This window comes from Molossus molossus, unplaced genomic scaffold (genome assembly GCF_014108415.1).
Source record: "Molossus molossus isolate mMolMol1 unplaced genomic scaffold, mMolMol1.p scaffold_m16_p_1, whole genome shotgun sequence".
NCBI classification, from domain to species: domain Eukaryota; kingdom Metazoa; phylum Chordata; class Mammalia; order Chiroptera; family Molossidae; genus Molossus; species Molossus molossus.
In genome coordinates this window covers 106,202,384-106,217,401 of record NW_023425344.1, presented here as the reverse complement: position 1 = coordinate 106,217,401, position 15,018 = coordinate 106,202,384, and the positions used below count along the sequence as shown (strand labels likewise).

The following is a 15,018-nucleotide window of genomic DNA, read 5'->3' as shown; positions in this document are numbered from 1 at the left end:
GGGAGAGGGAGAGGGAGAGGGAGAGGGAGAGGGAGAGGGAGAGGGAGAGGGAGAGGGAGAGGGAGAGGGAGAGGGAGAGGGAGAGGGAGAGGGAGAGGGAGAGGGAGAGGGAGAGGGAGAGGGAGAGGGAGAGGGAGAGGGAGAGGGAGAGGGAGAGGGAGAGGGAGGGAGAGGGAGAGAGGTTGTCCTGGGAATTTTGGGTTTTACACAGAGAGCCGGTGATTGTAGCTAAGTTGTTAATGGCAGCTCTTTGGAGAAATTAGTGGATTTCAGCTTCTGAGGTCCTGGGAAGCGTCATGGTCCAGTTCTCTGTGAGGAAGGTTTGGTTGCTCAATTCTTTCTTGGGTTCTATGAGCTACCTGAATATCTGTCCAGCAATTTTACTTTTACTTAAGTTTTCTCCCATTGGAAAGCATTTTAGAGAACCAGTGAATCCAAGTTGGATGCTGGAAGAATGGTGGTGTTGCTGAAGGAAGTGGTGAGGTGTGGGCAGGAAAGCTAAATGGAATAATGAGGTGAAGGCTCTGAAAACAATCATCACCTTTCTACTGAGAGTCAGTTGTGGACAAGAGGCTGCCAACTGTTAACTGGAGCTCAGCAGAGGGCTGCCAGGGGCCAGTCTGAGTAAGATTGGTTTTTAAATATTAATTTTAAAAGCTGAAGGCTTCTCTGCTTGGGAATCTCTCCTACAGTTCTTGCCCCATCACTTGTTTTGCGACTCCCTCCCTCAGGTTTTCTTTACCTGCCAAGATGCTAACTACCAACAAGAGGGCCATGTGGCCTTCTCTTTGATTCCAAGATATTTCTCTGAATTATTAGCCTTTTAATTGAGCCCAAAGAAGGAATTTAATTAGTGACTTAATCCTTGTCCCCTTTCTCTGACTTCCCAAGTATCTCATTGTGAGAATGTGGAAGGCAAATCCTGCTTCTGGTTCAAGCTCTCTATTTAGAGGGGTGAGTTTTTTGGGTGCCACTGGGAAAGAAAGGCTAAACTAGGAAAAGGAAGAGAGTTGCGAATTTAAGAAAACGACACCAAATCTATGAGGGACAAGGGAAGGAAAAGAAGAGGAATTTGGGCCATTTATTTGCAGCATGTCTTGCTGACAGTGAAATACAGTGGTTTGCTCTGTTTTCTGCCACTTGAGGGTTATTTAATTAAATTCATGACCTAGGATGCTAACCAGCCCACATCTAAAATAATTGCTTCTCTGTTGGTGAGATGTAAAGCCAGGATTGATTTTCCCCTGGCCAATAGCTCTCCTTTCTGAGTCATGAATGTCATCTCCACTCTTCTCTTCATGTAATTTGATCTCTGTATTTGATCAATATTTAGTAGTACACTTCGATAAACAGATGTCTCAGTAATTAAAATCCCAAATGGGCACACTCATCAGTGAGTTACATCTACTTAATAGTCAGCTTAGAAAACTTTTCATCCTCAGCTCTTCTCTTGTTCTGGTGTCATGTGCCACTGTACTTCAGCAGGATTTAAATATTAGAGTTCAAACTTATGTTTATTTTCCTGTATTCATAGAAACTCTTTTCATTTCCTGACAAAATTTTCCTCATAAGTCCCTGATCTCTTTCTCCTTTAGCTCACCTGGATTTTCTGTACAGTTTTCCACCAGCATTCAAATTCTCATTGGATGAATCATCCTATCTTTCATTCATGCCAGCACCAGTAATAAAAAAAAAAAAAAAAAAAAATCAGAACAGAACGGTGTTGTTTGAACCACGGATTAAGAGTGCCTTTTATTTATTTCCCCTGAGGCATAACTAAATGTTTCAATCTGAATGACCACCCCCCCAATTTTTTTCTTTTAACTCTTTAAGATCAAATACAGGAAACCTGTTTGGTTACTACAGGTCACTGAAAGATTTTGATGACAAAAAATTATAGAAAGAAAGAATGCATGTGTGGAGCAGGAAGGGGAAATTAGAAAGGGCTTAGAGCATGGAATTTACTCACTTTTGAGAAAGAATTTAGATGGAAATTTATTAAAATGTTTATACCTAAAGAGATAATGTTCTTTTGATAAATCTTATGATACTGATGTTATACTACATAGAACTTGAGGTTAATGCTGTGATTTGCAGTACTAAAAGAATTTTTCTTTCAGTTGATGATGCATATTGATTTTAGGAACATTCTGAAATAAGTAGAGAATATATGTATTTTTTCTGATACCTATCAATTCAGACTTGAACAAAAATCAGATAAATGAGTGGGCAAGTCATATAGCAAAAGGATTCTTTATTTCCCTACTTTTAAATGGATGGAGGTCCTCTGCATTTAACATAGATCCTTTTATATTAGTCTCTTGGAACATGCATGTTTCTTGTGAATTCCTCTGAATTTACAAGATTACGGAATTAAAAAAATAATATAATAATAAAGCAAGCAACAAGTTCAGAAGTTAACTAATACTGTTTTAATTCTATGGAAGTAAATTCTAAAAGTATTTATATAAACATTATTATCATAATTGTATTTGAAAACTAGATGAAAATCCTTTTGTGTAATGGGAGCTTCATTTGGGTGGTTTAGACACTTCTAGCCTTGTTATCTAAACTAACAAAGGCCAGGTAAATAAACAGATAAAAATTTAACAACAGGATTCTTAAACAAACAATGACATAGAAGAGGAGCTAATATTTCAGGAAGATAGCTGCTGAGTTCAACATGATGGAAATGCTGGGGATGGGTTTTTTCTGTTTATCATCTAGCTTCATTATAGACTGGATAGCTCATGAGCTAGAATAATTTTCATTCTCACCATGCTCAGGATAAATTCCTCTTGTCTGTTCCCAGCTCTCTTCCCCTCCATGCAGCTTGTGGTTAATCCACTTAAAGTTCAGGGCACTTCTTTCTCTGATCCAAGCCTTTAAGACTTGTTTTCCCGCCAGTCGCTCCTTATCACATGTCCATCCGTGCTCTGCTGTCAGTTTCTTTCAAATCATTAAAAAAAAATTACTAATTCTAATAACCCATTTCTGGCTTCCCACTGCCTTTGTGTAAATCGGGGAGAACAATTTCCTGACCTCCTCACAAAATTGTGAAGGTCAAAGGAGCTCTTGTGGAAGAAAAGGCTTTGTTTGTCTGTGGTTTTGTGGGCCAAGGAGGTGGGCTCCAGCTCCAACTACCCGGCTCAAATATAGCTTCTAGCATTTTTCTAGCTGTGTGAACTTCAGCAAACTACTTTTCAGTGCTTCAGTTTCCTAATGTGGAAAACAGAGATCAGTCTCCATTTTAAGCCCCAATAAGTGCTCGCACAAGTGCAGGCATCAAATGGTGTTTCCCATTGAGGTCAACCAGCTTCCTCACAGTCTCACGTCTCTCCAGCCAAAGGCCTCTGGGACCTGTCCTCATGTGGAAAGCTAAGCTATGTCTCCCAGGTGTGGCCTGTGACAGCTAAGGATGGGAGCAGGGTGTAGGAGTCTGGTTGAGCCCTGTTTGAGGACTGGCAGGTACTTCTAATAGTTGCCTCTCTATATATTGTGTTCACTTGTCTTAGCTTTTCCTCTGATGATGACTTTATTTTGAATAATTTATGTCGATACATCAGTTTGCTGCCTATTTATATTTAAAGTCAGAAAGATGCATCCTTCCTAATCTAGAAGATGGGGTAGTGAGAATACCTACTCCTGGGCTTGTAATGAGCTAAATCAAGTGAACCACTTCCAGAGAATCCAGAAAGCACGATATTCTAGGGATGCTTTGAAAAAGAAATTGGAGAAAAAGGAATTTGTAGTCCAAATACACGTGAGATGAGGTGAAAACAAAACATACAGACAGACAACAAAAACCTAGCATTCCAGAAACGGGACGAATTATTCTTCCAAATGAACCTTCTTTCTCAAAGTGGTTCCCTCTGAGTTTATGTCCACAATACAATGCAGTTGTTGCCCAAAAGGTGTTTTAATTTCTTTTTTGAAAAAACTTTTAAGGACCTTTGTGCAAATACTAACTCTGCCATTTTATGATATTTATGACAAATCTCTTTCTCCTTTGCAACTTATTAATATTGTTTGTAATTTTTTGACACACAGATGCTTATGCAGATACTTCTGTGTGCTTTCTTCCATTGTTTTGTAGTTAATTTTTTCCTATCTGAAAATCACTTAAATATTCATTTATATTTTCTTTTAGGTCTTTCACAGTTTCATTTTCACATTTGCCTTTTTAATCTATCTGGAATGTACTTCAGTATATAGTATGAAGTGAGTGTCTAATCTGTTTTATTTTCTTACAGATGATTATCTGATTTTCCTAGTATTATAAGTTATTGAATAATCCACGTCCTCCTTATTAGTGATGCTTCATTTATTGCTGTATTGAATTTTCTTTTAAAGTATCTGTTCTGAAATCTTAATCTATTTACCAATCTGTTCTCAGTAGTTCAAAATCATTGTAATTATTGTGGGTTTAAAGATGTATTAATATCTGGCACAGTGAATCTCCTGTTATTACTCTCATATTTCAAAAGTATTCTGGCTGCTCTCTCCTGTTTTTTTAACTCCAAAAATAATTAATGTTTTCAACATAAAAGAAGTCCCATTGGTCCAGCCAGTGTGACTCAGCGGTTGAGCATTGACCCATGCACCAAGAGGTTGCCAGTTCGATTCCTGGTCAGGACACATGCCCAGGTTGTGGGCCTGATCTCCAGTGGGGGGCATGCAGGAGGCAGCCAAATGATGTTTCTATCTCTCTCTCCCTCTCACTTCCTCTCTCTCTAAAATCAATAAAGGAAAAACAATTTAAAAAAAAATCCCATTGGAATTCTTGTTAAAATCACAAATAAAAAAAAATAGATAAATGCATCTCAGTGCCTAACAGATTTCTTAATTTATTAAAATCTTTTTGTTACAAAGACATTTGAACACATGGAAGCTAAATAGCATGTTATTAAACAATGAATGGGTTACCGAGGAGATCAAGGAAGAAATTAAAAACATCCTGGAAACCAATGAAAATGAAGACACAACAACACAAAATCTATGGGATGCAGTGAAAGCAGTTCTGAAAGGGAAGTTCATAGCACTACAGGCCTACCTCAAAAAAACAAGAAAAATCTCTAATAGACTATCTAACCTCACAACTTAAAGAACTAGAAAGCAAACAAAAAGAAAACCCCAGAGCAAGTAGAAGGAAGGAAATAGTAAAGATCAGAGCAGAAATAAACGACATAGAATAAAAAAACAACAATTCAAAGGATCAATAAACAAAGAGCTGGTTTTTCGAAAAGATAAACAAGATTGATGGACCCTTAGCTAGACTCACCAAAAAACAAAGAGAGAGAACTCAAATACACAAAATCAGAAATGAAAGAGGAAAAGTAACAACTGACACCACAGAAATACAAAAGATCGTTAACAACTACTATGAACAATTATATGGCAACAAATTCGACAATCTAAGCAAAATGGACAAATTTCTAGAAACACATAGTCTCCCAAAACTGGACCAGGAAGAGAGAGAAAACTTGAACAGATCAATAACAACAGAAGAAATTGAAGATGTAATCAAGACTCTCCCAGCAAACATAGCCCAGGCCTGGATGGCTTCACAGGGAAATTTTACCGAACATTCAAAGAAGAACTAACACCCATTCTCCTCAAACTATTTCAAAAAATGTAAGAAGAAGGAAGACTTCCAAACTCGTTTTATGAAGCCAGCATAATTATAATTCCAAAACCAGAAAAAGACACTACAAAGAAAGAAAACTACAGGCCAATATCCCTGATGAACATAAACGCCAAAATCCTGAACAAAATACTAGCAAATAGGATCCAGCAATACACCAAAAAAATTATCCACCATGACCAAGGGGGATTTATCCCAGGGATGCAAGGCTGGAACAATATTTGCAAATCAATAAACGTGATACACCACATAAATAAAATGAAGAATAAAAACCACATGATCATATCAATAGACGCTGAAAAGCCTTCGACAAAATCCAGCATCCATTTCTGATAGAAACACTCAGCAATGTGGGAATAGAGGGATCATATCTAGACATAATAAAGGCCATATATGAAACACCTACAGCCAATATCATACTCAATGGGCAAAAACTAAAAGCATTTCCCTTAAGAACAGGAACAAAGCAAGGATGCCCACTTTCACCACTCTTATTTAACATAGTACTGGAAGTCTTAGCCACAGCAATCAGACAGGAAGAAAAAATAAAAGGGATCCAAAAGAGAAAGTAAAACTGTCATTATTTGCAGATGACATGATACTATATGTAGAAAACCCCAAAGACTCCATCAAAAATTTATTAGACTTAATAAATGAATTTGAAAAAGTAGCAGGATACAAAATTAACGTCAAGAAATCAATGGCATTCTTATACACCAATGATGACCTCACAGAAAGAGAAACTAAGAAAACAATCCCATTGACCATTGTGGCAAAAAAATTAAGATACCTAGGAATAAACTTAACCAAAGAAATAAAGGAGATATTTGCAGAAAACTACAGGTCATTGAAAAAAGAAATAGAGGAAGATATAAAAAAGTGGAAGCACATAGCTTTTTCATGGATTGGAAGAATTAATATCATTAAAATGTCCATACTACCCAAAGCAATCTATAAATTCAATGCAATCCCCATCAAAATACCAATGGCATACTTCACAGAATTAGAACAAGTACTTCAAAAGTTCAATGGAACTAAAAAAGACCTCAAATAGCCACAGCAATCTTGAAAAGGGAGGCAAAGTTGGAGGGATCACATTACCAGATTTCAGGTTATACTACAAAGCCACTGTAGCCAAAACAGCCTGGTACTGGCATAAGAACAGGCATACAGACCAGTGGAACAGAACAGAGAACCCAGAAATGGACTCAAGGCAATATGCTCAATTAATTTTTGACAAAGGTGGCGAGAGCATACAGTGGAGTAAGGACAGCCTCTTTAATAAATGGTGCTGGGAAAATTGGACAGCTACTTGCAGAAAAATGAAACTAGACCATCAACTTACACCCTACATGAAAATAAACTCAAAATGGATAAAAGACTTAAATGTAACTAAATCCTAGAAGAGACTGTAGGCAACAAAATTTCAGACATCATACGCAGCAGAATTTTTACTGACACATCACCTAAGGCAATAGAAACAAAGGAGAAAATGAACACATGGGACTACATCAAACTTAAAAGCTTCTGCACAGCTAAAGATACAATCATCAAAATGGAAAGGCTACCCACTGTATGGGAGAGCATAATTGCCAATGATATATCAGATAAGGGGTTAATTTCCAATATATATAGAGTGCTCATGCAGCTCAACAAAAGGAAGACAAAGAACCCAATTAAAAAATGGGCAGAGGAACTAAATAGACTCCTCTCCAAACAGGACATACAAATGGCTAAAAGACATATGAAGAAATGCTCAACATCATTAATTATCAGAAAGATGCAAATTAAAACAACAATGAGGTATCACCTCACACATGTCAGAACGGCTACCATCAACAAATCATCAAACAACAAGTGTTGGCGAGGGTGTGGAGAAAAGGGGACTCTAGTACATTGCTGTTGGGAATGCAGACTGGTGCAGCCACTATGGAAAACAATATGGTGTTACCTCAAAAAATGAAAAATTGAACTTCCATTTGACCCAGTGATCCCACTTCTAGGAATATACCCTAAGAAGCCTGAAACACCAATCAGAAAGAATATATATATACCCCCATTTTTGTAGCAGCACTATTTACAATAGCTAAGATCTGGAAACAGCCCAAGTGTCCATCAGTAGATGAATGGATAAAAAAGCAGTGGTACATATACACAATGGAGTAGTATGCAGCTGTAAGAAAGAAAGATCTCTTATCCTTTGAGACTACATGGAGGGACCTAGAAAGTATTATCCTAAGTGAAACAAGCCAAACAGAGAAAGACAAGTATCATATGATCTCACTTATTTGTGGAACATAATGAACATAACAGTATGAGGAATGGGGTAGTCCCAGAGATGTGGAAGTGGGGTACAGACTGATAATCCCCAGAAGAGGGTGTGGTGGGGGAGAGATAAACCACAGAACTTATATGCATGTATGCATGAACAATAGACATGGACAACAAAGCTGGGGACAGGGCAGGGAGGGAGGGGAAGGGGGGAATCAGTGGGGGAAAAAGGAGAAACATCTGTAACAAAAATTAATTAAAAAATAAAAAATAAAAATCCTTTTGTTCTTCCATTTTCCTTTCTCTTTTTTTGTTACATAGATCCTTCCACTTCTTGCCAAAATTATTTATATGTGAATAGCATTTAATATGTTTCCCAACAAGTTATTGTTAGGTCACTGGAAAATTTATTATTTTTTGTTGTTCTTAATCCTCACCCAAGTCTATTTTTTTCCATCGATTTTTAGAGAAAGTGGAAGGGAGGGAGGGTGGGGGAGGGAGAGAGAAACACTGATGTGAGAGAGGCATGTTGATTGTTGCTTCCTACATGCACACCAACCCCGAAATTGAGCATAGAACCTGCAACCCTAGTATGTGCCCTTGACCAGGAATCAAACCTGCAACCCTTTGGATAAAACTCTAACACTGGCAAGGGAAAAAGTTATTAACTTTTTAAATAGTTCTAAAGTAGCTTTTCAATCAAGTCTCTTGAGTTTTTTAGGCTAAAATATGATAATCAAATAAAGGCAGTTTTTCCTCAGCTTTCCAATATTTTAGCTATTATTTCTGTTTATCTAATTATAGAATTATTTTGACATAATTTTAAAGAATATCAGGCAATCTATGGCAAAAATAGAGAATAGCAGGCATCTTTATACCTGATTTTAATAATTTCTCTACTGTCATATCATTAAGTATAGAAATTAAAAAATATACCCCAAAGTAGGATGACTATTAAGATAAACTATCATATACCCATCACCTAGTCTCAACAATGATCAATTTCTTGCATATACTTTTCATGGGATTATACATTAATGTAGCCTTTTGTATGCTAATTTGATAGATCTAGGAATTCCATTGCTAGGCATTAATTCTATAAGAACACCAGCATCAATAGGCAAAGATACGCAACAATACTCACTGTTACTACATATAAATGCAGACAAGAAAACAACCTAAATACTCTCCATAGGTGAGTGAAAATGGTACATTCATATAATAGTACTCAAATGTTATGAAAAATTTTGGTAGATTTATGTGCTGAGGTGGGAAGATATCAAAGTTACTTTATTTGATGGAAAAGGCAAGTGTAGAACAATATGTATAGTGTGATTCTATTCTTTTTTTTTTTTTCCAAAGAAAATAGTCATATGCTTTTATGTGCATAGCAAATTTCTGGAAGGTTATGTAAGAAATTGTTATGTAAGAAACTGGGAGGGAGAACAAAGAGTGGTGAGGAGAGGTTGAGGAATTAACTTTACACTTTCTCCTCTTCCTTACAGCTTGTCTGTCTTACCATTAGCAATATTATTTTTAAATATCTTATTACAATAGCCCAGCCGTGTGGCTCAGTGGATTGAGCGCTGTCCCATGGATTAAAAGGTCCCGGGGTTTAATTCCCGGTCAGGGCACATGCCTGGGTTGTGGGCTCGATCCCCAGTAGGAAGCGTGCAGGAGGCAGCTGATGGATGTATCTTTCTCACATCGATGTTTCTATCTCTCTAAAAAAATCAATAAAAACATATAAAACATTACACTAAAAAACATGATGTTGGCTATGGATTTAATATTTACTAAGATTGGGTTTTTTAAATCCTCACCCAAGGACACTTTTCCATTTATCTTCAGAGAGACTGGGAGGGAGGGAGGGAGAGGGGGAGAGACATCGATTGGCTGCCTCCTGCAGGACCCCAACCAGGGCCAAGGACCTAACAGTAACTGAAGTACGTGCCCTTGACCAGAATTGAACCCGCGACTCTTTGGTCCTTGGGCTGATGCTCTAACCATTGAGCCAAACCAGCCAGGGCCTAAGAGTTGTTGTGTTTTTTTGTTTTTTGTTTTAATTTAGTTGTTTTAATCAAAAGGTGGTGGTAGATTTTTATCATCTATTGAAATGTAATTTTTTCTTATATGACCTAACTGTATGATTTATTTCCATTATTTTAGTATTATATAAGTATCCTGGCATTTCTATGATAAAATCTACTTAACCATGTTAAAAATGACTTACTTCATTGAATTTAATTTACAGGTAATTTTATGGGGAATTCTGGCATTGGTTTTCTTATGTGAGTTTATTTATTATTAATAATTATTATTTTATAATCCTCACCCGAGGATATTTTTACATTTATCTTCAGACAGAGTGGGAGGGAGGGAGAAAGAGAAACATCAATATGTCTCTCACATCAACTGGTTGCCACCTGCATGACCCCAACCCGGCCAGGGATGAACCATAACTGAGGTACGTGCTGTTGGCTGGAATCAAACCCGGGACTCTGGTCCACAGGCTGATGCTCTAATCGTTAAGCCAAACTGACCAGGGCTGGGAGTTTATTTTTTATGAGTGTTTTTTGGTACAATTTTGATAGATTTTATAATAATTATATTTGGTTCATAAAAATGAATCAAATTTAATGACTTTATGCATTTAGAAAAGGAATTAATTATACGTCCTTCAAATTTTGCAAGAACTTGACTATATAATCTCTAGGGCTGAGCCATTTTTTATTTCTCCTATGATTTTGAACTACTTGTTTTTTTACTTCTTGATTCAATTTAGGTGATTTATGTTTTTCCAGAAAAATATGTTTTAGCATATTGTTAACTACACACAGTATTCTCATATAATTAAACAAAACAAAAGAAGTCTCCATATCTGTTATGTCTCCTGTCTCCTTTATAATTTTATTATATTTTCCCTCTCTCTTTATTAAATAGATTTGCCAGATATTTCTCTACATTCTTCCAAAAATATATTTGATCAATAATTGTATTTTTTGTTTGTTTTCTAATTTATTAAATGTCTGCTTCAATCTTTCCTTAATTCTCCTTTCTCAGATTTTTTAAAAAGCACTACTTACTTCACTTATTTTTATTCTTCATGTTCAATTTTCTTCTCTGAAACTATGTTACTATCCTTGGTCTGGTTTCAAAAGACTTTTGGGTATTTCTAAAAACTAAATCTACTCTCACAGAGGAAGATTTTCTATCACTGATGATGTCCATGTAAAAGAATGTGATTCAGTCTCTTGTGGCAAATTTCTAAAGAATTCTAAAAATGTTTGAGTAATGGCAATATAATTGCAGCAAGCTTACAACCTATCCTGAAGGGGTCAACACCTATTTGTATAGTATATAAAATCTGTATGTTTGCTAGAATATTATCTCCCTTCTCATATTTGGAAAGAATCAAGGGCCAGGATTTAAAGAGGAGCTCTCATGCTTGCTTAACGGGATATCCTCAGATACTGCATGTTTGTAACCCAATATACTCTAAATTGGTTTTTCTTTTTGTGAAAAGGTATTTAAATACATTATATGTACAGCCTGGCTTTATGATTGGAATTAATCTCATATAAAACATTTTTTTCAAATGCAAAGATTAAATATTATTCACATGATAGGATAACAAAGTTTTCTTTGCAAAAACCAATTCACTATGATGACATAGATGTAGGCAGAACATGCTTTTAAAAATAATTTTTAAATGCTCCGATAGGCCAGATTATTAACAAGAAAAATAAATGTCTAACAGAAAATACTGTGCCAATAGAAAGGCAGATTTGCAGGTGTGACCTTTGCCAACATATGTCTCAGAAGATCATCAGATCCATGTGTTTGTATATTATGTAACAGTGTTTAAGTGGCCAGGAAAGGGAGGATTTTGTGGTCCAGAAAGTGGAAATGTCCTATTTAACATATGACCCTGGCTAGTCCCATCTCAAATTACTGTTGATCAAGTTACAGATGGCAAACCAGGTGGGAGAGAAGAAAAGTTCTGACAAACTTGGCAATAAACAGGAGGCCGCAAAGCCAGTGTCATTGAAAATACAAACTTACTGAAGTCTTCAATATTTAAAATAACCCAAAGAAAAATGGTTTTGCAAAGCAATCTGGACCAGAAGAAATCCCTTTAAAAAACTTTAACATAGCTCCCCTGGTAAGATATTAGGAAAGGTAGAACATGACTTTATGAATGAACCAAAAACATATCTAGACCCCTCCACTTCCAACTAACAGCTTTATGATCACAATCGAAAAGAATTGTCTTTGTTTTGCACCCACATGCATCTCAAGTTTTTTAAGCTTCCAAATATTTAAAACATGTAAGTGCCTGTGGTCTAGGAATTTATTTTTGAGAGAAAACATCACTATGCACCAATAAGTGGAAAACTAAACTTTTATCTCTACCAACTTCAAACAGAGGCATGCATATATAAATGTGTGCTTTTAGCAATGGTCTCAACTGGATGTCTTTTAAAGTAGTGGCTTAGGGCTAAAAGGACAGTAAGCTAGAGCCCAAAATTATCTTAATTCTGTTTGCTCTTGTGGCTGTGAAGCTGTCAGTAAAGAACAGAACTGAAGCTCAAATGCTGCTAAAGGATTACCTAGAAAGCAGGGCCTGTGGCCAAGTTTACAAGCTAAGACTTTTTTAGGAGTGGCAATCCTAGGGTGGTAAGGGTGAGGGCAAATGCAAAGGAAAGCAAAAATACATTGAGTTGAAAACAGCTTCACAAGAAAGTACAGCTCTTTGCTCGGTCCCAAAGGTCAGCTTCCAAACAAGCATGCAGAACCGTCATAACTTGAGACCCTCTGTCCATGGAGAGGCAGAGGGGTTTATATGCTGGCTACTTCTTGCTCTCTACACTCTTTGATGCAAGTTTGTCTCTTGGGGCCCTCACGCTCCCACTCTTCTGGGTGTGGCAACTAACCCCTCCTTTTCATTGCCAGGGAAGCAAGGACATGCGGATCCTCAAGGTTTTGCACAGGCGGTTAGGACTGGTGAGAGGAGCCTGAACCTGCATCAGAGCCCGTGGTGTGACAGGCAGTGCTGACGCCTGACGCTGCCTCACCCAGCGGGAGGCTGTCCTGACGGGAAACCACAGCACCAGAGGCCAGACTTCTGCGCTGAGCGAGAGGCTAAAAGGGAGGTTGTAGGGGTGGGATTCCCCATATCTGGGAGGTGCATAAACTGGGTGTGGCAAAGTGTATCCTCCTTGGACCTGAGGCATTCCTGAGGTGTTCACTGGTTCTCAGGAAGCAAGGAGCCCCTCCACTCAGAGACAGCACTCAGCGCCGAGACAGCAGATGTCCCCCGCCAACCTGTCCCTTATTCCTCAGCTGCCACTAGCCACTACTGTAACCTTTCCCCCAACTTTTTTTTTTGAGGTGTAATTGGGTATATAAAAATTTACCTATTTGAGGACTTCAGCGAAATGCATCCTGACAACTGTCTTTGTCCTATGACTACCACCCCCCTCAAGCTGTGGAACTGTTGTTACCCCACAAAGTTCCCTCCCGCTCCTTGCGTTTCATCCTCTTGCAGTTCACCCCTCCCCGGGCAACTGCTTCCTGGAAATAGTCTCGCCTGTTCTAGAATTTCGGAGAAACGGAGTGACCGTGGTCACCTGCGTTTACCTTTCCCCGACACGCTGCCTTGAGACGCACGACGCTGCCGCGTGGGTTAACACCGTGTCCCAGTGTACCCCCACTCTATTTTGGAGAAAATTACTGCGTAGGCTACGTGGAGGGCACGTTAACCTGCTTCGCCCCCCTGGGAGCCCTCACGACCCTCGGGCTTCACAGCAGGGCGGCCGGAGGCTCCGGCGCCCAGCGGAGGAGTTTGGGGCCCGCCCCGGCCGAGCCCCGCCCGTCAGTCAGCCAGGCTGCCCGGGGCCTCGGGCTGGAGCCGGACCTGTGGCACCTGCTGTCAAGCTTCAGGGGCCGAGCGGGCCGGGCCGGGCGCAGACTTGGGCCAAACGCGCCGAGCCGCTGCCCCGCGGCCGCCCCGCCGCGGGCCGCCCCGCAGGGCTGTTCCGGGCCGAGGCCAGGCGGCGGCCGAGTCCCGGGCGGCGGAAGGGTGGGAGCCGCCGGCCCGCGTTTCTGCGGACGCGTCACCTGCCGAGGCTCCAGCGCGGCGCCCCGGCCGTTTCCCTCCGCGCGGACGGCACTACTTCCGCGGAGCCGGGCTGTCGGCGGGGACACCCTCCTCGGCCCGGCGGGAGCGGACGAAGCGCTGGGGCGCGTCGCTGCCCGCCGGGAGGGGCGGGCTCGGGTCGTGTGTCCCCCCCCCCCCCCGCCCCGTTACAGTAATATTGGCCGACTTCATTGGAAGGACGCGGCGGAAACGGACGGACGAGGGCGTTTTGCTCTGTGGCGTGGAGCGGCCCGGCCGCGGCTTTGTCCGCCTGCCCACCGGCGGCGCGGCCCGTTCTCCCGCCCGCGCGTGGCGGCGCGGCCTCGGAGGCGCCGCGGGCTTTGTCCCGCACGAGGAGCTGTCGCGAAGCGGCGTCTCCCGAATGGCTGGCGCCGTCAGCGGGCGCGCTCCGGGCACCAGTGGCAATTAATTGAAGAAAGGAAAAAGCCGCATTTCCCCCTCACGACATTTTCTCAGCCATGAGTCCTACTGTCTGCAGTAGTAGAAAGCTACCATTCGCTGAACTCCACCCTTTAATGTGTTCCTTCCCCACTCAAATGGTCTACGTAACCACGTTCTCTTTGGACCCTTCTAACATCCTTTCTTTTCTCTCAGAAATAATGGGATTTCACAGGAAGCTGCAGGTGGGCGATGCTCGCAGCCGAGACGCAGGCCCTGACGGAGCTGGGAGGGAGGAGCGGGCTGGGGGCTGACGTTACTTTGGGGTCCCGGCGTCTGTGATTTTATGCAGATCCGAAGAAAGGGCCTGGTCAGAGAGGGTGGGAGGCCCCCCGAACCTAAGAAAGGGGCTTGTGCGCTGAGAAAGCATCTATTGTTTGATCACACAAGGACCTGCAATTACAGAACAGAGGGAGTAGAATGTTTGTCGATAGCACCGTGTAAAAAGTTTGGGTTTAGAGCTTCTGACTGCTTACCTACTCGTTTCTTTCTCTCCATAGCC

General features: G+C 40.4%; 1 protein-coding gene across 1 annotated transcript in view; it reads left to right on the top strand.

Annotated features, from left to right (window-relative positions):
- SPAG6 (sperm associated antigen 6) overlaps positions 1–14,487 on the top strand; it is a 95,870-nt gene extending 81,383 nt beyond the window's left edge. Inside the window, 1 exon segment of the mRNA XM_036270191.1 lies at positions 13,702–14,487. Within this exon segment, the coding sequence (XP_036126084.1) occupies positions 13,702–14,487 (786 nt within the window).
- Positions 14,488–15,018: the final 531 nt, after the last annotated feature.